Consider the following 25059-nt stretch of genomic DNA (forward strand, 5'->3'; position numbering starts at 1 on the left):
ACTTGTGACAAGCATTTGTGAATGTTATCTTAGTTAATTTAAATAAGTATCTGAAGTTGGTTCTGTTGCTGTGTCCAAGTTACAAGTGTCTGAACAAGGTCAAGATTATGACTGAGCTGGGAGACTGAAATCAAGAGGAAGGCAAGAGCCTGAACCTGACAAATGTGTAGGAAGCCAGCATGAAGGCTGATATCGCTAACAATGTAGGAGGGGCTAAGAGTAGAGAGGAAGCAGTGGTCCGCGTGCTTAGATGCCTTTGAGGGGAAGTGGGGCAAGACTCTTACAGGACTGAAAGAAATGGGGGACATTGGGTGGGTGATGGCTTGGACTTTAAGAAAGCAGGTTTTTGTTTATTTGCTTTGACTCAGGGTCTCATGTAGTCTGAGTTGAATAATTATCACAGGGTCATCAGGGATGCTTGATCCTCCTGCCTCCACCCCTGAGTGCTGGGGTGACAGAAATGTGCCACCACATTTGAGTTGACAATGGGAGGCTTTGTAAGGATGGGGAATGGAAATACTCAGTACTTAGAGGTATCAGTGAAGAACCAAGAGACACGTGCCTTGTTCCAAGTACTGAAGAGCCTTGGGTGTCTGTGGCCAGAGGAGCAGTGTGTGGAGAAAGAAAAAAAAAATCAAAACCATTATTGGGAAGAGCCACGGGAATGCCAGCTGATTCATCCTTTGGAATTCCCAGTTCTCAGACAATAAACAACGGACATTTCAGAGAAGAGACTGCAATAAAGAAGTCTCTTGATTTCAGAACCTTGTAGAAGGTTCGGTGGATGAGCATGAGCACCAGGCGGAGACTGAGCTAGACCTGAGCCAAGACATGTGTGGGGGAAGGGAAGATGAAACATTTGACCCCAGGGATTGGAGGGAGTACAGAGGAGAAGCACACACAGTTGAGGTGTAGGGATGGAGGAGGAGGCATCTGCTGCCACTGACGTCCTAGAGTCTGGCAACCTGAGTTCTGTAAACTTTGTGGGAGTGAGAGGAGCCCTTGTCGTTTTATAATCTAGACCCCAGGGGAGTGTGCGAAGAACTTGGAGATCTATGGACAGGGTCTTGGTAGGGTTCTTGCCACAAGGAGGCTGTTGCAGGTAGGCGTGGCCTGAGAGCATTCTAGCTGGATTCAGCAGTATGGAGACAAGAACATGAAGGTGACCTAGAAGGCTCAGATTTAGGAGATATCTAGAGCTTCTGGCTTCAGGGAAATAAACGAACCAGAACTACCCCAGTTCTTGTGACTCTCTCGCAGAGTTGGATTAGACATCCGGGTTAACAGCATCAACTGCTAAGCGAACGCGTGATCTTTGTGAGGGATAGAACCTGGTGCCCCAAGAAGGGTGGGGCTGACACTCACCTAGCACCTCAGATTGCAGGAACTTTTGTCTTAAGTAGCAGAGGCACTGGGGAGGGCTCTCAATGGATAAAGTGAAAGTATGGGACCTTAGGTTTGGGACCCCACACCTCTGGATAAGCACACGTCTGGAACCCCAGTTCTGGAGAGGCAGAGCCAGGCGGATCCCAGCAACTCTTTGTTCAGCCAATCTAGCCCAATAGGCAAGCTGCGGGTTCACGGGTTCACAGAAAGACACACTCCATCTTAAAACCTAAGGCAGAAAGTGGTAGAGGAAGTGACGTCAGCCTCCGGCAGCCAGAGGTGCCTGCACACGGCAGTGTACTTGCGTGCACAGGTGTAGTACACAAGGTCAAAGACACGGTGGGGGGTGGGACCCCACTCTGCAGCGTAGCAGAGCTTCCTGCTCCCTGATGTCTTCAGGCTCCTGCTAACACCTCTCCCTTTTAGGAGAGCCTGGACTTCAAGACAATCTCCTTTCGAGGGACCCTGAAGCTCTCCCGCAGCACCGGCTGCAGCCTTCTTGACAGTCATGTAGAACTGTGTAAGCATATGGTGATATATAATACGATATGATAAGCAATAAAGATAAGAAGAAAATAGCCAGCTCCACGGATCAAAGCCAGCCAGCCCCTCACAAGTGAGACAAAACCTACTACTCTCAGCTGCTGGAAAGGCCAGTATTAAAAGATTTTACCTGTAATCACAGCACTTGTGGGAGGCTGAGGAAGGAAGACTGACTTATAGTTCAAGGCCAGTCTGGGCTACTTAGGAAAAACAGGACAAAAAGAAAGAAAGAAAGAAAGAAAGAAAGAAAGAAAGAAAGAAAGAAAGGCAGAAAGAAAGAAAGAAAGAAAGAAAGAAAGGAAGGAAGGAAGGAAGGAAGGAAGGAAGGAAGGAAGGAAAAGAAAAAAGTCACTCAGCAGGGGAGTGAGGGGCCGAGGCGGGAGGGAAGGTGGGCTGGGGACCAGTTGGGGTGACTGTTAGTTAGGATCACACTTCCATGTGCTTCCATGGCTGAGCAAGTAATATAAGGCTGACGACGAAGGACGCCTCAGAGCCAGCCAGCCAGAAAGCAGCCAGGAGCAGGGCAGCTATGCACATGTTAGAGATGATGTTTTCCTTTGACTTGGTTCTGAGACCTTTGGCCCAGTTTTCTCGAAGCAGGCAGAGGCCTCGATAAGCTGAGGCGGAGCTTCCAGAGGCTGGAGTCCTGGAGACTTATAAAGCCCAGCCCACAAGTGCTGGGCATCTCTCCCAAGGTCTCCGGACTGCTGCTGGCACTCTGCTGATACCCAAGCGATGCAGCGGCTTTTGGCTCCAGCTAGGAGGGTCCTCCAAGTGAGAAGAGTGTTGCAGGAAGCTTCGCTCACACCTGCTCACCCGCTCTCAGCAGCCCAGCAGAGGTGAGTTGCCTGCGCTGAGGGGTCAGACAAGCAGGCAGAGGACCTGTCGGAGAAAATCACTAGAATCCTGGGCAAAAGCTGGTGAGGCTTGCACTCAGCCCTAAACACACAAGTTGGCTTCAAAGGAGCTCTGTTGCCTCTTTACTAGACAGCGCCTGCCAGCTGTTGAGCTGGAAACATCCAAACCTAAGTCTCTGATGCGGGTTGTTTAGGAAAATCAGCATCCTTTCCTCTGCCAGCTGGAGGAGGCAGCAGAACTCCTCGGGGATCCCGCGGCTGCAATCGGATCCCCCAGCTGCAACCGGATCCCTCAGCTGCAACCTTAGTTCAACTGCTCACTTTAGCTCAGGGCAGCAAGACCTAAAACGTACCAAAAAGAGGAAGTTGTGTTTCTCCATACTTCAGCTTTATATGATTAAATATAGAAGGTGTGTGTGTGTGTGTGTGTGTGTGTGTGTGTGTGTTTAGGGGGGGCATGTCCTTATGCAAGAAGAACACTCATGCCTCAATTCTTTGTAAACACCCTTTAGTCTGGTCCAAGTACTCGTGGTTGCCCAGAACTAACGGGATACAGCTGTGCTTCGTGCTTTGGGTTCCCAGCTGCCCCTGAATTATTTTCTCCTTTGCTCGCTGCCCACTGTCCCAAGGCTTCCCTTCACTTATACTCATGAACACGAAATATTTGGGAAAGCCCTTTGCTCTTGTGTCTTCCCTTGCCTGCTCTCCAGGAAGCCTGGTATAGGTGTGGAGGAGAGGGGACAGACATTGCCCTTCACCTTTTTCTTTTCTTTATGACTCCGCCATCATCTCCACTCTCCCACCCCTTGCAAAACTCCTGAATTTCAATAGAATATTCCAGTTCAGAATCTAGCTTGTTTCTGCCTTTGTGAGGAAGTGGTAGACATGATTTACTAATTTCAGGTCTGAACAAGAGTGATCATTCCATGCCCCCCCCCACTTTTTGAGAAAGGATCTCTCTATGTGGCCTTGACTGACCTAAAAACTCACTATGTAAACCTTGACTGATCTATAACTCAATATGTAGAAGAGGCTGGTCTTGAACCCATGCAGATACATCTTCCCGTGCCTCCAGAGCACTGGGGTTATAGGTGTGTGCCACCAGCCACCACACCTGGCACAGACTTTCCCTAAGCAAAAGTGGACCACTACCCAAGCCTCCTTCCTCATCAACGCTCTGTGGCTTCCTTGGTTCATGCTCTGGAATCCTTGTTCACATTTCCCTTTTGGTGGCCTCATGGTTAACCCCAGTGCTGGCTGCCTGAACTACTAATGCCTTTATAGGTCATCTTTGCTGTAGCTCACCTCTAATCCAACCAGCATCAGTTTTAAGTCCACCCCAGAATAATCACCACCCCAGCACCCGCTTCCCTGCCCTGATATTAAACTCCCGGGTCTTCATGTTTCTCACTCATAACCACTACACACCCTCCTCTGTGAAGGCTTCCTAGCCTGCTCACACAGCCCCACTGTGGCCACTGTCCTTTCACCCCCTCCAGTTCTTCACTGACAAAACGCCACTCATCTGTCACTGACCTTGGGGGCTGGTGAGGTGGCTCCTAGGGTAAAGGTGCCAAATCAGAGGACTTAAGTTCAGTTCCCAGAATGTGCATGGCAGAAGAAGAGAACAAACTCCTGAAATTTGTCTTTGGACTGCCACACATGTGCTGTGGCACATGTAATCCCCCCACACCGCAACATTTGAAAAACATAAACGAAGGAAACAAGGTTGACTTCAGATTTAGCCTCTCCCATGAAGCTCTCCTTATTTTGCCTCTCCAGAGAATCTCTGCTTCCCTTGCCCTACATGATATTTCCTGTATCCCTTCCATGGTCCTCATCCCCCTCCAGTCTTGGCAACTGAACTACAGCCATGCTCCTTCCTGCCCTGCCCTCTTCTCTGTGTAACGCCTCACACAACACCACCCTTCTCTGCACAATGGGTGCCAACCATGGATGCCGACCATGGGTGCCGAGCATGAGATAGTTAGCTGTGAACTCACAGGGAAGCAGGAAGGATGAAGTGAATTAGAGCTTGGTGCGGATTCTTGCGCTAGCTAGGCAGCAAGAACAAGCGACTTTAAATTCAATGCAGTATCGTCCTTGGAGAAAGCACAGGATGGGGACTCTTAACCAAGTGCCCGGATGCTCCTGGAAGCCTTTGTGCAGTACTTTAATCTCCAAGGCCCTGAAATCCACATCCAGAAAAACCTCTTCCACGAAGATAAGGAGAGTTCCTGGTTCTCTGAACTTCTCCCTGGATCTTGTCTTTATGAGAAGCGAGGGAGGCAGTCAGCCCAGATAAGGCAGAAAAGAGACATGAACCTGAAGGGAAAGTAGCCACGCTGGCAGCTCCAAACACTAGCTAACCATTAGCTCTTGGTCCTGGGGACGATCCCCCATAAATATTTGAAAGTTCAAACTCCAGTTATTTGGAGGGCACCAAATAATTAAGTTAGCTCCTGCCCTCTTCCTGTCAGAGACCAATGAGGCGAATCGCTCTGCTTTGGTCTCTCTTGACCGTAGGATGCTCTTTTGTCTCACTGAGGTTCTTAAAAGTGACTCCTCGTGGGAGAATTTGGGAACCACAGAGGTGCAGGAGAGGAAGAGAACTCAATAAGAGCCAGAGCCTCTAGGCGACAACTAGACAGTATTCCTAACACTGGGGAATTACTTCACTAGAGTTTATAGCGAAGAAGGGCACTGGCTTCAGATCCTGTAGGAAGGGCGCTTGCAGCTCAGAAGGGAAACTGCACACTTTCACCAGAGGAGGGACACAAGAAAGAAAAAAAAAATCTCTCCTCCCTCTTCTACTGACCCCCCCCCCCATTCTCTCTGATCTCCATTTAAATTGTACTTTTGATCCTCTGTGCTCCCACGGGTTGGCCTGCTCCACTCCACAAGGAGCTATAAAATGCCTGCCCCTCTGTGGGCACAAAGGGTGTCTGCCTTAGTCTCTGGTGAGTCAGCTCTGCATGGGGAGTGTCTGATGAATACTGAAAAGTCCCAATCAGAAGAAAACAGACAGACTGGAAGTTAGGGGAAAACTTCCTTTACAAGTAGGAAAATGACCTGGGTGTATTGGCCCACTTTTGCAATCTCAGCACTCCGGAGGCTGAGGCAAGAAGGTCATGAGTTCAAGGCCAGCTTGGACTATGTGGTGAGACTTTGTCTCAAAACAAAACAAACACAGCAACAAGTGGGAAAAGGATCTGTGTGTTTATGTGTGGGGAAAAAAAAAAAAAGAGGAGATAGGTACACCATAAAGACAATCAAGGTTTCTAGATTATTCCAAGAGCTTTTACCATATGTGAAAATAAAACATCAGGATCACAACAGCTGGAACGGATGGAGATGGTAACAGAGCCGACCTCAGAAAGGGATTGCACTCTTCTGCCGGTAGTTGGGTGTACTATTTTTAATAGGCACACAATAACTGTTCATACTTATAGGTATGGTGTGACATTTAAGCGTTCATGTGCACACACACACACACACACACACACACACACACACACACACAGATACACACAATCTTGCAATGACCAGATCAGGGCAATTGACTTATTTATCTTTACAGACTTTTACTATCTCTTTGTGTTGTGAGCATTCAAAATCTTCCCTACTTACTACTTTGAAATAATTAATTACTGTCAATCATAATGATCCTGCTTATATCATAGGGCAATGAAAGTTACTTCTGGGACTGGAGAGATGGTTCAGTGGTTAAGAGCACTGGCTGCTCTTCCAGAGGCTCAGGGTTCAATTCCCAGCATCCACATGGCAGCTCACAGCTGTCTGTAACTTCAGTTCCAGTTCCAGTGGCTTCAATACCCTCATACAGACATACATAAATAGGCAAAACACCAATGCACATAAAATACAAATAAATAAATTATTTAAAAAAAAGAAAGTTACTTCTGGGTGAGGATGTGGTTCGGTGCGTTTGCCTCAAATGTCCCGCATTTATGTCCCAGCACCATGGAATAAAGAAAAACAAAAACTGAAACTTGTTTCTCCCATGCAGCGGCACCCCTGTGCACGGCAGCCATCCTCTCCCTGCCTCTCCCTTTCCTTACCCTGCCCCAGGCTTTTGTATCAATGTTCTAGTCTCTACTGCTTTGAGGTTAATGTCTTAGCTATCACCTGTGAGCAAGAACATGCAATATTTGACTTTCTCTGCCAAATATATGTCCCATCCATGTCACTGCAGCAACAGAATTTAATCTTCATAGTTAAGTCATATGTATTCCAGCATACATATATGTTTGTGTGCAGTTCATCTGTCAGCGGACAGTACAAAGGATTCTCTATTATGGTTCTGGTCAATAGTTATGCAATAAGTGTTCAAATGTCTATTGTGTGTGACATGCAAGATGTCTATTCAGTTCAGTTCCTTTGGGTATGTAGCTGGTATTAAAATTCTTGGATCAGGTGGTAGTTCTCTTCTGGGTTTTGGTAGTACAACTGTACAGTTTCTGTGTGGCTGTATCAATTCACACTCCCATCATCTCTGTATGAAAGGTTTTTCCTTTAAAAAAATTGTGTGTGTGTGTGTGTGACACAGCAAGGAGGTGTGTGTACCTTGGCACACATGTGGAGGTTCGAAGGCAACTCCCAGGGGTTGCCCTGTGGCTTACTGAGACTGACCACAGTCTGTCTTCACAGGAGAGGCAGAAAGGCACCTTCCCCCACCGAGCCATCTCGCCAGCCCTGAGAGTTCCCTTTCTCTGCAGCCCTCCCTGCATTGGCTGCTTATTTCCTTACAGAGCCATTTTCACTGCGGCGAGGCTCCATCTTGGACCTTTGCTCCGCATCTCCTTGCTGAGGTGTGATGTTGCATGTGTTTGCACCTGTTCTCTAGTTGTGTATCCTCTCTTGAAAAATGTGACTCAGGTGTTGGCCTATTTAAAAACAGAAATATTTGGATTTTTGTTGTCAAGTTCTTTCAGTCCCTGATATGTCCTGAGAGTTGCACCCTTCAAATGAACAGATTGCAAGGATTTCCTCCCATAGGAGGTTGTCTTTAGTCTCATATTGTTCCTTGTGCTGTTCAGAAGCATGTTCCATTTTAAATAATCACATTTGCCTTGCTCTGGGATGGGGGTTCTTAAGAAGTATTTGAAGGACTAGTGAGGTGGCTTGGCGGGTAAAGCTGATATGTCTGACGACCTGAGTTCCATTCCCAAAGCCCACATTGCGGAAGGAGAGAACACCCACAGTTGCCCTCTGATGCCCACACACATACATAAGTCAATATGTAAATAAATAGATAGGTCGGTAATATAAAAGCAGGGAAACTGAAGGGAAGGGTCATGAATTTGAGTTTGATCTAAGCAACCTACTGACTCCAGTCCAGGCTCCATAGTGAAATCACGTCTCAAACAAATCAAATCAAAACAAGACAAATCTTTACCCACCTAGATTAGCATGTGTCCTGCATTTCCTTCCAGTAGATTCATGATTTTAAGCCCTACATTCGGGTCTTTCACCAATTTTCAATTTATTTTTGTATGGTGAAAGTCAAGGTCCAGTTCTCTTGTGGGTGGAGAGCTTGTTTTCTCAGCAGCACTCATGGAGAGGTTCATTTCTTCAAGGTGTATTCTTGACACCTTGGCAAAAACTCAGCTGGCTAGGAAAGTGTGAGTTTATTGATTCTGAGTTCTTTACTCTGCTCTGTTGGTCTATGTGTCTGTTTTTATTTCAGGGCTGTGTAGTTTGAGCTATAATATCTTTGTAGTGTGTGGTCATTGCTTTGTTTGAGAAGGGTTCTGCTATATAAGAACTGGCCGACCTGGACCTTGCTAGGTAGCCTAGGCTGGGTTCCTACACACAACCTCCTGTCTCAGCTGCCCATGTACTTGGATGGTGGATGTGCACTTCAATGCCCAGGTTTGTACCTTTTGAAGTCAAGTCTCCTAACACCTAACACCTTTGTTCATATATATATATATATACACACATATATACATATATATATAGCAGGAGTATTCTTTTTTAAACATTTGTGAGTGTGTGAGTTTAAATGCTCACATGTACATGTGTGAATACATGTGTGTGTGCATGTGTGTGCACGCACACACTCGCACGTACCTTATAAAGAGGTCAGAGGTCAACACTGGGTATCTTCCACACTCTCCATTTCAGTTTTTGAGACAGCATCATTCACTGAACATGGAGATTTCTGATGGACTAGACTAACTGGATAATGGGCCCCAGTGCTGCTCCTGTACTCAACATGCTTAATTAATTGATTAATTAAGCTAATGGCCTACCAGGGTGATTTATTATTTCAAGGACTAATTCTATTTCATTGTTCCTTTCATTGCTTTATTTTCTATTTTGTTTGTTTCTGCTCTGCTGCTTGTTATTTCTTTCCTTTTCGTATGTTTGAGTTGGTTCTTACTTTTCTTGTTCCTTGTATTGCATCACAAAGTCGTTTATCGCATTGCATCATTAAGTTGTTTATTCATAATCTATTTGTTTGGCACAGACGTGTTGCCATATGCTTCCTTCCAAGGGTTGGTTTTGCTGTGTCTCGTGGGCTTTGGAATGTAACAGTTTCACCTGCATTGAGATTGTTGTCCAGAAACAGCAGCTGTTGGTGGAATGTGCTGCCAACGTTTGCTTCATTCGCTTGGTCTACAGCCCAGGTGAACTCTATTGTTCCTTTGTTGACTGTCTCCATGATCTATCTTATCTATTGATGAAAGTGGTGGTGGTGGTAAAATCCCCAATTATATTTTAGGATCTGTTTTTCCAGTTCTATCTGAAGTCTTGCTTTATAGAATCCATGCCCCTGCACTGAATGTATATGTATTTCCTCTTGCTGACTTTATCTATTGTTTATTTATTTATCTATTTATTCCTCTTGCTGTCCATTTATTATTAGACAGCAACCTTCTTCATCTCTTTCTATTATTTACAGTCTATCTTATCTGACATGAGCATAAGTACTCCTGTTTGCATTGGGGGTTCTTTTTATGTATCATTTCCATCCTGTCACTATTGGTTTATGTGTATCTTCAGTAGTGATAAGTTTGCTGTAGAGAGTATATCAATAGGGTTTGGCTATAGTCCAAAGCCAATCTATATCTTTTTGCTGGTCATTTCTATTGCCTGTGCTCCTTCCTTTTCTTGTTCATCAATGTGGTTTGATGGTTTTCTATTCTGATAGATTTCTCTTTCTCCTTTTACATATATCCATTCTGCTATTGTGTTCTATATTTTCAGATGTCTTCATAGTGTGGTTATTTTGTCACCTCAGTATAGAATTTCCATAAACATTCTTTTAGAAGTTATTGGTCAGTGATGAATTCCCTGCTTTTTCTTATCTTGCTAAGACTTCATTTCTTCATCTCTGAAGTATTCTTTGCTGCATATAATATTCTTGGTTGGCAGTTTTTTCTTTTAGAACTTTGAATATATCACCCCATTCCCTACAATCCTGCATGGTATCTGCTGAGAAATCTGCTGTTAATCTAATGGACAGTTCTTTATATATAACATGAGTTATTTCTTTTGTTGATTTTGGAATTTCTATCTTATACTTTTCCATTTATTTATTTACTATGTGTGTACACGCGTATATGTGCATGCTATGGCTATGTCTGTGGAACAGTGTGTGGAGATTAGAGGACATTCTGGAGGAAGTGTTTCTCTTCTCCCACTATGTAGATCCTAGATGTTGAATTCAGGTCACTGGGTTGACAGCAAGTGCCCCTACTTGCTGAGCTACTTTGCCAGGTCTGTCTTAACTCAGCTGTGCTTTGCTAAGTCTCATGGGCTTCCTTCCATGCATTTTCATCTCTTCTTTTTTTCATTGGATTAATTTTTAAAAAGCATGCCTTCTTTATGCTCTGAAGCTGTCTTTTTTTTGCCTGCTCAGTTGTATTTTTATGACAGTTATTACTATTCTCCGAGCTGAAGAACATAATAACTGCCACTCCCTATGACCAAGCGTTCAAATATATGAGCCTATGGGGGCCATTCTTATTCAAACCACCACCCCTGTAATCCCAATACTTAGGAGGTAGAGTCGGGAGAATCCAGAAAACCTAGCCTGCCTGGGGTAAAATGAGAGACCCTGACTCACAAATCTCAAATCCAAAACAACAACAAAAGACACACAAAACAAAACAAGCTCTTAGAAGTTAAAATAATAAACAGAGAAAAGGTATAAAGGCTTTTGTATTTGTTACTCTTCCTTTTGCTATGACAGGATATCCTAACAGAAGCAACTGGAGGGAGGAAGCAGTTATTTTGGTTCACAGTTTTAGGGTTCAGTTTACCATGGTGGGGAGGTCACAGTGACAGGAGCTTGAAACAGTCAGGAGTCAGAGGACACGGAGTAGCTATGCTCAGCTTGCTTCTTCCTCTTCATACAGCCTAGGACCCAACCCAGGAGAAAGTGCCGCACTCCTCCAGGGTGGGCTGTTGGAGCCTCCTCCAACAAAGTCAGCTAGGGTACATGGAAGTGGGTGTGAGGTTGAGGAAATGGCAGATTGAAAGAAATTGAGACAGAAAACATAGGATAAATTTGGAAGGTCGGTTTGGTAAATATCAACCAGCCCTGAGTTTATTTTAGAACTTGCTCTTATACCAGTTGAAGGCAGAACAAAGAGCGGTAGAGTCAGTCAAACATCCGCCCTGCGCTGTCCTTGGAGAAAGCCTAAGCAGTTTTTAATCTGGATGTGCCTTGGGCTGGCACCTACCAGCCTGTGTCTTGTTAGATAATGTGTTCCTTTTTATGGGCAAAATGCTCTTTCTTGTGGGCTTAATCAAAACGTTTTTTTACAGTTCTCAAGGAGAGTGAAACAAGCAAGCTTGAACTCAAATGACTTATAAGTCAGAAATAGACTCCAGATGGAAACTGAGTCACATTTGGGTTACCACAGTGGGCCTTCCCATCTCAATTAAACCATCAAGATAATCCCTCATAGGCAGGCCCGAAAGCTAACCTACTCTCAAAGATGGAGGCTTGTCTCCTAGGCAATCCCAGATCCTAACGACTTGATCATCAACACTGACATTACACTCTGGGAGTCTAGACTGCCATTCAAAGAGCCATCACAGAACTAGCGTGGTATGCGATTAGGATTTAGGATGAATTAAAGGATGAAAGGGTCAAGTCAACAGATACAACTACTAAATTTTCACTCCCTTGCTAACAGAGCTTTAAAACATACCAAAACATGAATGAACTAATTACCCCATTATTGCTTTCGCGGCAACTGTCAAAAGGCCATCAGTGGATTTACAGCTGTTATTTTAACCACAGGTTTTTCACAATCCCTCCTGCTCCCCTGGCCAAAACAGACACTTGGCCGAAAGACGTGGGCATCCTTGCCCTGGAGGTCTACTTTCCAGCCCAATACGTGGACCAGACTGACCTGGAGAAGTTCAACAATGTGGAAGCAGGGAAGTACACAGTGGGCTTGGGCCAGACCCGAATGGGCTTCTGCTCGGTCCAGGAGGACATCAACTCCCTGTGTCTGACAGTGGTGCAGAGGCTGATGGAGCGCACGAAGCTGCCGTGGGATGCTGTGGGCCGCCTGGAAGTGGGCACGGAGACCATCATTGACAAATCCAAGGCTGTGAAGACAGTGCTCATGGAACTCTTCCAGGAGTCAGGCAACACCGACATTGAAGGCATAGACACCACCAACGCCTGCTATGGAGGCACTGCCTCCCTCTTCAATGCTGCCAACTGGATGGAGTCCAGCTACTGGGATGGTATGTGTTTCTGGGACATTACAGAGGTCGGGTTCTCAGAGTAGGGGCTGAACGCTATGTTCTGCTAGTCAGCTCTCCAGAGGGCTTTATCCTGGGAAGGAAGGGAAAGGCAATTTAATTCTACAGCTGCTGCTATTGCCCAACAAAACCAGTGAGAACAACCAGGTAGATGTCCGTGCGGCGGTTCATTTCTTCTGTGCGTTATCCCGTGGCGTGAGTCCTGCACCAGATCAGAGAAATGATCGGTGTCTTACTGTTTCGGTTACTTGTCTTGCATCTGAGCTCATTGCCACCACGGCAGGAAGCACGGCAGCATGCAAACAGACATGGTGCTGGAGTTTAGCTGAGAGTTCTACATCCAGATCTATAGGCAGAAGGAAGAAAGAGACTTGGGGCTTAGCTGGAGCTTTTGTAACCTCAAAGTTCACCCCCAAAGACTCTCTCCTCCCAAAAGGTCATATCTCCTAATCCTTTCAAATAGTGCCACTCCCTGGTGACTAAGCACACAAATACATGGACCTATAGGGTCATTCTTAGTCAAACCAACACATTAACCTCCCAGAGCCTCCAAGCTCTTGTTCGCCTTTCTGCCTTTCAGGGCTGAGGGAAGGAATGAATGAAGTACTGACTGGGGTGTGAGGGGCCTTGGTGGTCTCCGTAGTTACTGAGTTCGAAACTAGGCCAAAAAGCACAGGAAAACAAAGTGAATACTAATTACAAAATTAATTTTAAGGTCCTGATGTGGCGATGGATCCTAGGGAATATACAGCCCAATATTCTTTGCTTTAAGTAAAGAGACCAGGACTGCAGAGAGGGCTCAGTGGTTAAAGTACTTACTTTCAGGGCAAGCACAAGGACTGGAGTTTGGATCCTGGATCCCAAGTTAAAGCTAGGCGAGTGAAAAAAGACTGATCTATATAAAAATGAGGGGGCTGGCAAAACGACTCTTTAGGTGAGGGTGCTCGCTGCCAAGCCTGGTGATCTGAGTTAGCCCCAGGCTCCACGAGGAGGAAGGAGAGAACTCTATTGAGTTGTCCTTTTATTTCCTTTTGGCGTGACTTTTATAAAGGAAGGAAAATAGATTTTTGGAGAACTTAATCATTAAAAAAAAAGTTGGCATTAAAAGGCACACACTGAAATGAACCAGACTCAAAGGCTATTCAACTCGATGGATTTCTCTATAGTTAGAAGAGCCACTCGGAACAGACTCTGTAGATTTTATACTTCCACAGTTGAAAGTATGTTTATGCGTGTATCCACCACCAAAACCAGAAACTCCACGAGAGAGTTAGAACTAAAAAAAGAATTTGCTTTGTAACTCATGACCAGCACCTGCCTTCAGTCCTTCTTCATCTGCTGCAGGACGATCGTTTTGTATGCTGTGAATCTGTTTGCACATTTGTTTGCATATAGACAAATCTTATTAACTAAATTCCACATCTGAGAGAAAACCTGAAAAGGTTTGCATCCCGATAAACCTCTCCACCAATGCAATAATCCAAATCAGACTAAATCAAACCAAATTAGAAAAAGCCCAGGTTTAATGGATGCCAGCGCTTCTGGGTTGGCATTCCAGCCCCAGAGAGGAGATGGGGAAGGAAGACTGGCAAACCGCGTGCTATTTCTCTGTGGGGACAGTTTAAATACCCCGTGGGAGTGGTCTTGAGCAACTTTGGCAGGGGGTCACCCTTTGGCAGGCTTTCTTGGAGGTGGAGTCTGGACTGAGGCAACTCCCAGGGGAGGGGCTAGGGATGAAACTTTTCACCCAAACATTCCAGGCTCTTTGGGTTTATTGATGCCAGGGGTTGGGGTGACACTTCCAATCAAACAAAAACATGTGTCTTTTTTCAACATGTGTCTTTTTTCTTCCTGAAATTGTGTGACCTTGTTTAATATTATACATTTTAAGTTCATCCGTTTTCCTGCAAACGTCGTGATTCTGTTTTTCTTTTAGGCTGAATAATGTCCTATTTTATATATAAAAATTTCCTTTATCCACTCAGCTCTTGAGGACAATTAGGATGATTCCTCTTCTTTGCCACAGAGAATAACGCAGCAGTAGAGATGGGGTGCAGATACCTCTGTGGAAGGGTGTGGGGTTCTCTGGGTATACGGTCAGGAGCGGAACAGTTAGGTGATATGCTAGTTCTGTCTTTACTTTTTGAGATATCCCCAAACTTATTCCCACAGCAGCTGTATTCATTGAAGCCCCACCAATACTGAATAAGTGTTCCTTTCTCTCCGCGATGTCTCCAGCATTTATTGATAGATTTGTTGACGATGGGCATTAGGACTGGGGTGCTAAGGTGGCATCTCAAAGTCGACCTGATGGCTAGGAATATCGAACACTTGAAACAACAAGTGGCCACTTGTGCTCCTTTTTCACCTTTTTGAGAAGTGTCTATTCCATTCATGTGCTCAGTTGTGGACTGGGGGTTAATTTCCTCGGTATTTAATTTCGGCATTTTTTTTTTTTTTTTTTGGTAAATTCTTGATAGTGGCCTACTGTCTGGAGCTTAGCTGGTAAAGATTTTCTTCCAGGCTGTGTGAATATTTTAGGCCATTTTTTCTGTTACACAGCTTGTCTTTTTTAAATGAGACTTTTGTAATGCAGGGAAATAGTTCGTTGGTTATACATATTGTAAATAGTCTTCAGTTCATCTTTTGATTTTGTCTCTCCCTAGAGATTTGGTTTTTTATGGTTAAATTTAAAGGCCTTTTCCTTAATGTTATGTAAGTGCTTTTCTATAGTTTCTGAATTTTTCATATTGAGAATGAAAAAATAGATACATAAAAAAATGTTATTTTTTTCTCCAGTGGCCCACATGTACAGTGTGAGGGAAAACCCTAATACTTTCTTCTTGGGGTTGTTACAAGTAGTGAGAGGAGGCCTTGGGACTTCAAGGAACGTGAGTTGGCCTCCTGATCCTCAAAACTTCATCTTACAGTTTAATATCTTAAGTTCTGTGGGCCTCGGTTTCTTCCTTCTTTGAGGAGGCCGTGGCTAGGTTGTGACTCAGTGGGAGAGTGCTTGCTTGCCTAGCATGCTCAAAGGCTTGGCTCAACCTGCAGCAGTGCCCAAAACACAAGGGGGAGAGGGACCAGTCAGAACAGGGTTTAACTTTCAAATTCCACATCCCCTAGGTCAGTGGTTCTCAACCTTCCTAAGGCTTGCAACCCTTTTATACAATTCCTCATGTTGTGATGGCCCCACCATAAGGTTATTTACATTGCTATTTTATAACTGTAGTTTTGCTATGAATCATAATGTAAATATCTGTGTTTTCCAATGGTATTAGGTTAATTTGTTTGCAAAGGGGGCATGATCCACAGGTCAAGAACCACGGCATTAGCTGAACACTCCAGATAAGTTTCTCAGGAGGCCGTGTCTTCAGACCTGTTAGCACAGCCTCCTCCCTCCTGATGCATTGTCCTTCTGTGGTTTAGCAGACACATGAATATGTAGGTGCTCTAAGTTGGTTGGTACAAACCTAAACTGTCTCCACAAATGCCAATCAACAGAGCTTTAAGCGACTTTGGAAATGGAATCCTGACCAGACATGGTGGCTCTAATTTGTCATCAGCCACTTACCGATGCAGGAGGATCCTGAATTTGATCCAACCTGGCGTATGCAATGAGACAATGTCTCAAAAACACTACAGACAGGTATGGAGAATGAATGGCTCAGCAGTTGAGAGCACTTGTTATTGCAGAGGACCTGGCTTCAGTTCCCCGTCCCCGCATGGAGGCTCACAACTACCTGTAGCCACAGTTTCAGAGTGTTCAACCACTTCTTCTGACCTCTATGGGGACCACACACACACACACACACACGGTGCAGACACATGCATGCAGACAAAACACTTATACACATAGACTAAATAAATCTAAAAAGTAAAGCTTAAACCCTAAAAATAGAAACAAAATTTTGAAAAAAATAAATAACCCTGGGGACCAGCAATATGGTTCGGTGGGTAAAGGGGCTTGCCACCAAGCCTCATGACCTGCGTTCCTTCACCAGCACCCATGTAGTGAGGCCTGACTTGCACAAGTTTTTCTCTGACTCCCACATGGGTTTTGTACTGTATGCATGCGAACATGCATTCACTTAAAAACTACATCAAAAGTCTGGAGGTGGTAGCTCAAACCTTTAATCCCAGCTCTTGGAAGGCAGAGGCAGGTGGATCTCTGTGAGTTCGAGGCCAGCCTGGTCTACAAATTGAGTGCCAGAACTGTTACACAGAGAAACCCAGTCTTGGAAACCCCCCAAAAAAAGCATAAAAAATTTTAAATGTAATTCATATATATAATTCTGAGTGAGTGAGGATTCCATAGTGAGATTGTAGGGGCACTGAGCACTGAATTTATATTTCAAATACAAATGGATTGTGGGTTTTACTAGAGTTTATGTGTGCTATTTTATCTTTTTTTGTTTTAAGGTCTGGTTCCATTTATTTCCAGAATACAAAACTGTGCTAGGCACACAGCTGACCTTCTCTACTCCAGGTTTGGCAGTGATGTCTGATGGTCTGTCTGTCTTTGCAGGTCGCTATGCCCTGGTGGTCTGTGGTGATATTGCGGTCTACCCAAATGGTAACGCCCGGCCGACAGGTGGCGCTGGAGCTGTGGCGATGCTGATTGGGCCCAAGGCTCCTCTAGTGCTGGAGCAAGGTTCGTAATTAACAGTCCCAAGAGGCTGCAGGTGGTACGTTCACAACATCGATCCTAATCCCAAACTGTCGCACACACTCCTCAGGGCCAGGGGATGGTGGTGGCTCTCATCTCAAAATCTGGCCTGGGGAGCAGCTGCTTAAGGAAGAGAGAAGCCAGAATCTGTGGTTTCATCATTCCTGGCGGGGGCGAGGACAGTGTATGGATTGGGCCCTCCGAATGCGGGTTCGGAACCGTAGGGAACCATGGTGAAGCTAGCAGTGAAAGACGACATTCAGCCATAAAGTCAGGCTTGGAGAATTCTGGCATAGGCGACAGAACAAAGCCAGGAGTCTTTTTTCACGGTCTCTCCCATCCTTTCTGCTTGAGGCGGCCTGTGTGAGAGGCGGTCTCTGAAACCGTCTATACCTTTCCAGGGCTGAGGGGAACCCACATGGAGAACGTCTATGACTTCTACAAACCAAACTTGGCCTCAGAATACCCACTGGTGGATGGGAAGCTTTCCATCCAGTGCTACATGCGGGCCTTGGATCGGTGCTACGCAGCCTACCGCAAGAAAATTCAGAACCAGTGGAAGAAAGGTACAGGGCAGGGAGGGCATAAAGCGGGGCTGCTACTCATGGCCAAGAGTCTTCCTTTATCTTTCCCTGGGGGGGGGGGAGCACTTTGTAAGGCCTGTGGGACGAGTGAGACAATGTGCAGAGGAATGAATGAGAGAGCCTCACATGCTAGGAGTGGAACCCATTTCTTCAGGAAGCTGAGCCTCTGGGCATCGTCACATCCGGGAGAGAGGATCTTCCTAGCTCATTGTCACAGGGCCTCTCACCTCTCCACCTTCTTTTCTAGCTGGAAATAACCAGCCTTTCACCCTCGACGACGTGCAATATATGATCTTCCACACGCCCTTTTGCAAGATGGTCCAGAAATCCCTGGCTCGGCTGATGTTCAATGACTTCCTTTCATCCAGTGGTAACACACAGAACAACTTATACAAGGGGCTGGAGGCCTTCAGGTGGGTCTTCTTTAAGTGGAAGGCTTGGGAAGTGTGAGAGCGGAGGCTCCCTCACACCTCTGATGTGGGCTTCCCTCCAGGAGAAGTAGCCAGCAGCCCTCCACAAAGCAGAAAGGATGCTAAGCCTTTCTTTGAATAGAGGGAAGGGATGGGGCAGCTCTGCAGGGGCTCTCCGTGTATTAGGTAAGGGGAAGAAGATAAAAAGAAAGAACAAAAGCCCAGCAGGGTGTGTGGTTATGGGTTTGGTTTCTAGTTTTCTAACAGACTATGGAAGTGTGCGTAGATGCCACAATGAAGTGTGTGTAGATGCTGTCTCAGTCGACAGGAATGTGACTTTGAGGTCTACAGACGTTTCAGTTTGTAATAAAAAACACGCACCTCAGAGCTTTCTCGCCTCCATGTTCCTGGCCTTGTTGTCTTGTCTACTCTCATGTGACATCTTGCTCTGCTTCACAGGGGTCTAAAACTGGAAGAAACCTACACCAACAAGGAGGTAGACAAGGCGATTTTGAAGGCCTCCCTCGACATATTCAACAAGAAAACCAAGGCCTCGCTTTACCTGTCCACGAACAACGGGAACATGTACACCTCGTCCCTCTACGGGTGCCTGGCCTCCCTTCTCTCCCAGTGAGTACTGCCCCTCCCACCTGCTGTTTCCTATTCGTAAGCTGCTAGCCCAGCCAACGCTTGCTCCTTTCCATTGAAACATTTGGTTTGTTGAGAGATAGACTTTTACAATAAAGGGGGAGTAAGAGAATGGAATGAAAGGTTATAACTTGTCCCAGAGGTGGTTGGGGGCAAGTTTGCTAGCTGTGTTGAACTTCCACGGCATGAACATATGTATACTGGGGAATGTGCCAGATATACCCAGGCAGGAAGAAAATAGAACTTGTGGGCGTATCTTTATCTCACCAATTTAAAATCTCTATACTTGATACAGCATGGTGGATTGGAGGCTGGCTTCAGACCCCATAACTGGTTCTAGCCTGTTTACCACTTGTCTTGAATACTAACTTCCTGGACCTGTATGAGCCTTGCTTTCTGTACCTGTGAAATATCTGTGTAACAAGGGCTGCTTTCCACAGTTCCTTTTTATCCTTTGGTAATTTCTTACAGTATAAAATGTACTTAGATTGTATCCACCCTCCATCACATACTGCAACTCCTCTCGGACCACCATTTAGATACCTCTTTTTTTGTTTTTATATAACTCACTGAATCCAGTTAGTGCTTCCTATATGGTATGGGTATAGGGTCATCTGCTGGAGCATAAGCAACCTACCAAGGGCCACACACTGAAGAAACCAACTCCCCTCCCTCAGCAACCGTCAGCTACCAACAGCTCTGCAGTTAGGATGAGGCAGCATGAGCCGTCTCTACCCATGCAGGAATTGTGATGGGCTTGGCCGAATGCAGGCAGCCAGAGTTGCAGCGTGTTCATGAGTGCAAAGGCCCTGACATGTCCAGGAGGCACGATTTTGCAGCAGTCCAACCTGACTTCTGGATCTCACAATCCTTCTTTTTCCTCTTTTGTGATTGTCCTTGGTGTGTGTGTGTGTGTGTGTGTGTGTGTGTGTGTGTGTGATACAGATGTATTCCCATCAGTGCCATAGTGACACAAATGTTATTGGAGTAACCAACAGCTTTCTAATTGGATTTAAGGTCAGCTCCATAGGAGGGAACTCATGCCTGGTATTGTAAACATGTCCAAGAACCCATGACTGGGTAGGTCCTAGGCCCTACACGAGAACCTACGATTACTTTGCTAAATAGACATGGTATGGAACACTCTTCTAAATACCTATCCATATGCTCATATGTTAGTACAGCTATCATCCCTGCGTCTTTTGGCTGTGGCTAGTGAGCAATACAGAGATTAACAACTGGTCAAAGTACGGAGGATGATCGACTATGGAATGCTTTCCAGTTTTCATGAAAATTGCCTTAAAACATTACGATGCTCAGAAAGCGCTCAAATGCTGTTAGCTGTACTGATCTTTCATGTTTTGCGGTGTTTATAAGGGAGCATTGCATATTATATAGAAAAGATACCTAGAGGTGAACTTGATCAAATTACTGATGGGGGATGCTCAGAAAACTGAGTCATAGGGATGTGTGCTAGCAAATGCCTGTACTCCCAGAACTGTGGAGAACTGGGGAGAGGGACCGTAGAATTCATGGTCATCCTGGGCTACATAGGTAGGTAGGTACACACACACAAGCTGAACCATTGTGGTTTGGGAGCCCTAAGGGTTAGTCCACTGGTCTAATCTGCTACACCTGGAAGCCTCTGCCCTCACAGTTCTGCCTTCATGCTTTGGGCTGTGGCCGCTCTCGTTCTGGCAAAGCTTCTTCTTGTTCCCACATCTGGATTACACCAAAGGTCCCTCTTTGTGCAGGGCACGTGGAGCATACTTCTAGCTGCGTGCGGTGTGCAGTGGCGAGACAGAAGCTTTATATGAAATGCAGAATACTGATGTGGATTTTTTTTTTTTCACTTGCAGACACTCTGCCCAAGAATTGGCTGGCTCCAGGATTGGTGCCTTCTCCTACGGCTCAGGCTTAGCAGCGAGTTTCTTCTCTTTCCGCGTGGCCAAGGATGCCTCTCCAGGTGAGTCTCATCTTGTAGCAGGTACTCCTGAAACCGTGCCCCACCCTGCACTTCACCCCAGCTGAGGCTGTTGTCTTAACCAAGCTAAACTGGGATTAAGAGCAAAGAGAAGTCCTACATAAGATGAAATGCATGTGAGCGCTTCCTCCACAGCAGAGTAGACACAAGGAAGCCTGGTAGACAAGGCAACAGGTCCTGAGGAATGGGCTGGCCGCCTAAAGAGAAGCTGATGGACCTGAAACAGCCAGTGTCAGTTGCCTGTGGTGTGACTGCTGTGACCAAGACCAGGCACCTAGGCACCATGGGGAGGGGGTCAGCCCCCAGACCCTGGCTGCCTATTAGCACCAGCGACGATGACAACAGGACGTTTTAATATTGCTTCTGCTTCCCAGGTTCCCCTCTGGAGCAGCTGGTGTCTAGTGTGTCAGATCTGCCCAAACGTCTAGACTCCCGGAGGCGCATGTCCCCTGAGGAATTCACAGACATAATGAACCAAAGGGAGCAATTCTTCCACAAGGGTAAGAAAGGGGGCAGGAAAAGAGAAGAGAGCGATTCACCCCAGACAGCACATCAGTGCCTGGGAACCATACTGGTGGGTTTATCAGATCTCCAGGATGTCATGGGCCAGGGTCACAATTTTTATGATGTGCTTATTAGGCGAGACCTTGAGCAACTGAGCCATCTTCACAGATGGTCTCTAACAGCCATGCAGACCTCAAGGGCCAGACCCCCTCTTCTATATGATTCTACCTTCCATAGGGTGTTCTAGGGCAGCTCAGTCTGGAGTGCTTCCCTTGCATCTGTGGGCATTCCTACTACTGCGCTCTTTGCTGCGTGCCTGCGCCTCTCTTTCTAAGTCCTGCTTCTTCTTCTGTGTCCCACAGTGAACTTCTCACCACCCGGTGACACGAACAACCTCTTCCCAGGGACTTGGTACCTGGAGCGAGTGGATGAGATGCATCGCCGGAAGTATGCCCGGCGCCCCGTCTAGAGGAGGCGAGTGAGTTTGTCGGGCTCGTAGCCTGAAGGCCTGGGGTCTTCCTCTGGGTAGCAGACGCAGTTCTGAAGTCTGTAATCATGTCAGAGACGGTCATAACTTAAGAGGATTTACAAACTGTGAGCTCCAGGACATGGGTGGGAGGGGTCTCTGTCTTGGAAATCTGGACTGTGAAAGTCAGACCTCTTCGAGTAAGTCTCCGAGAAGCTTGGTAAATCAGAGCCCACAGGAGGAAGCAGCCAACAGACAGAACTGCAGCATATTGTTCCAAAACAATGAGAATCAGAATGAAAAGAAAAAAAAAAAGACAAGAGAGAAGGCAGATCATCCCTTTCCTTCCTAAGAGCCTGGCAGCATCATGCCACAAAGACGGAGCACGGCTCCTGAGCCGTTCGCACTGAATCAAGAGTACCAAGCTGGGCTGGCGTGGAGAATTAAGGTTGATATAGCAGGCCATGGAGCCAGTGTTCCAGCCAAGCCACCCTGACCTCTCATCAATAGCAGAGCATGTGACAGGGACATGCCTGCCCCCCAGTCTCGGCTGCTTTAGCACCGGTTGATAGGCTCCCCAGGCATGGCGGCTCAGAACTGGGAAGACAGCTAGGGTACCAGGATCTCATAGAACAGGGGGGCTTTCATGCATAGCTGTCTCTAACAAGGGGCAAGGCCTTGGGGCTGGGGAGCCCAGGGTGAGGGGTGACCAAATCTGTTTCTCCTCCCTACAGATCCATACAACGGTTCCTCGGGAACGGATCTGAGCTGCTGCCCAAACAGTGTCTGCGTAAATTTCCACCCACAGCTAGCTGTAAATAACGAATAGACACGGTAGCCCCATAGGATCAGCGGTGAAGGGCCATCAGGCTCAGTGGCTCCTTCGTGACTCTCTCTGATGCCACCACTGCCACAGGCTCATGCTGCTGTGGACCAGAGCGCCCCTGTGAAGAATACGGGAGAAAGGGGGAACGCTGACCCCTGTGGAAGCAGATCAGTCGTTTTCTCCCACATTCAGACAGCCCCACCATTTGTTACGGCTCATCATCGGACTTCAATGCTGTTGCATTTTATGCTCATTACTTAAAAGTTTCCCGAGAATGTCTAAATTTTGTATCTTGTCCTGAAATAATGTTTGGCAATAAAAATGAGGGAAGAGACGATGCACATTTTCTAGAAGTCAAGAGCTTCGCAGAGAGCAGGGCACGCATCCCTTCACCCCACCCCTTCCACAAGTCTGTCCAATTCCACCAAGGACTACGGCAGATACCAGGCAAATAAACAAAGTAACACGAACCCCCCCCCTCCCCCCCGCGCTCACTTCTCTATCCTACAGACACCATATCCAGGCAGGGCCAGCAGGTGCTTGGTACATCAACCCCCCCTTGGCATATGTGGCCAGTGTTACCTAGACCAAACATAAAAGCCATAAGATTAGCCAGGCATGGTCACACAGATCTTAGCACTTGGGAGGCCGAGGAAGGGTGAATTCAAAGCCAGGCTAGCCTGTGTGGGGAGATCTAATAAACACATACACACACAACAACAACAACAAGAAAAGATGAGGCAGAGGTAGGTAGGATACTCTCTGCCTTGGGTAAAGAGGATATAGCTTTTCCAGGGTCCTCAGAAAGCAGCATGGTCTAGGGATGGGAACACTGAGCACAAGGCAGGAGGAAGGGGCCAGGGAGGGCTAGGAAGGACAAGGTGTTGTAGTCCTTCATTTCTTTCAGAAAAAGCTTTGGAGAGCCTTGGGGACACAGAAGAAGCAAGGTGAAGACCATGTCACACTGCCACTAGTAATCCCGGGCAAGGCTCAGGCTAAACAGCTAATCCCCCTCTCCTCAGCACGGGGCCCTGGGCCAGCATCTCTTGCAGGACCATGCTCCCTTCTTTGGTTACTGTAGTGCTGTCTGTCTGCATGGGAGAAAAGTCACCCGGTTCAAGACAGGGACACAGAACCCATGAAGAGCAAGCTCTCTGCAAGGTCCTGGCAATCAGGACCCCCCTTCCATATATCCCATCCTTGGTTCCTGGCCTACCTTTACCAGGGGTCATGTGGCTACAACTAGAAATGACCTCAGAAAGATGGCTTGGTGAGTTAAGGCACCTGCTGCCAAACCTGATGAGCCAAATTCCACCCCTAGGTCTCACAGGGTAGGTGAGAACCAGCTCCTGTGAAAGGTCCTTCTGCAACCAAGCTTGGAGTCACAGCCTGCACAAGACATCAAATTCTGATTCTGAAGAAGCCACATGTACCCTGTGGCATACATGTTCTACGCCCTGATAAAATGTAATTTAAAATTGTGTCAAGGTGCTTCCGGTCAAGTGAATGATTGCTGTCACCACACAACAGCTGAAGGCCCAACTTCAGGTTACAAGCAGAGCACACAGGTCATCATTCTCCACCCTCCCACCACACACACACACACACACATGTCCCTTGCACTTTTCCTCATCTGCCTTTATAAGGCCCGAAGAGGTCCTCCAGGAGTTAAACTCCACTCTAAAGTTACAGGAAATGGATGCCACAGGGAGAATGTCACAAAGAACGGCACTGACTGAGCAAACACGTTCTTTCACCTCACAAGAGCTATCCAAAGTGACTCCCCAGATACCGACATCCTCTGCTCGGCAGTTCCTCCTCGGACCCAGGAGAATCTCTCCATCCCTGTAGCAAGTGACCTGAGTGGTTTAGCCACGCCCCAAGACTTCTGGTGCGGGATGGAGCACTTTGAATTCTCTGAGAGCAAAGCACCACTCATCTTCTAGATCCAGAGCGAGCTCAGCTAGCTGGAGGCACTGCTTAGCGTGAATGATGCCTTAGGTTTGACAGCCAGCGATGGGGGAAATGAAAATCAACCCTTCCTTTTCTATTTGTGTGTGTGTGTGTGTGGGGGGGTGTTCTATGATCAGCCAAGGGCCACGTGCTGCAAAGAAATGCTCCCCTATGACCCTCATGAAGGTGTTTCCAAGTCAGGTCCCGAGCACCCTAGCATGCACTGCGCTTTGTCTGGAAATAGGACTCATTTTCACCGGCATGTGGCATGTTTAACTTCACCCACCTCTGCCTGCTTTCCAGCTATAGGTGTGGCCCCTCGGGGATACTCTTCATTCAAACCGAGTTCAGGAGCCAGCACTGGAACAAGTATTTCAGTAAGAAAGTGGGTGGTCCGCTATCAGGATGCCCAACAAACAGGCACTGGACATCACTGGAGAGCGTGCTGAGAAGCTGCCTGACTGCTCCGAGGAGCA

At 46.6% G+C, this 25059-nt stretch overlaps 1 protein-coding gene across 2 annotated transcripts; it reads left to right on the plus strand.

Moving 5' to 3' along the window:
• The first annotated feature begins 2594 nt into the window (after positions 1-2594).
• On the plus strand, positions 2595-22967 carry Hmgcs2 (3-hydroxy-3-methylglutaryl-CoA synthase 2). Of its 2 annotated transcripts, none has more exons than XM_050124778.1 (10): positions 2595-2768; positions 12067-12521; positions 17068-17193; positions 17610-17774; positions 18040-18205; positions 18662-18832; positions 20710-20816; positions 21209-21334; positions 21701-21816; positions 22539-22967. In XM_050124778.1, the coding sequence occupies exons 1-9, from the start codon at positions 2665-2667 to the stop codon at positions 21805-21807; spliced, it is 1527 nt and encodes a 508-aa protein (XP_049980735.1). In that variant the 5' UTR covers positions 2595-2664; the 3' UTR covers positions 21808-21816; positions 22539-22967. The 2 variants fall into 2 exon arrangements, with proteins under 2 accessions (XP_049980735.1, XP_049980734.1); XM_050124777.1 differs by having other exon boundaries at positions 21701-21812.
• The last annotated feature ends 2092 nt before the right edge of the window (positions 22968-25059 follow it).

This window comes from Alexandromys fortis, unplaced genomic scaffold (assembly GCF_014885135.2).
Source record: "Alexandromys fortis isolate MF-2015 unplaced genomic scaffold, M_Fortis_MF-2015_v1.1 scaffold_235, whole genome shotgun sequence".
In the NCBI taxonomy this organism is placed as follows: Eukaryota; Metazoa; Chordata; class Mammalia; order Rodentia; family Cricetidae; genus Alexandromys; species Alexandromys fortis.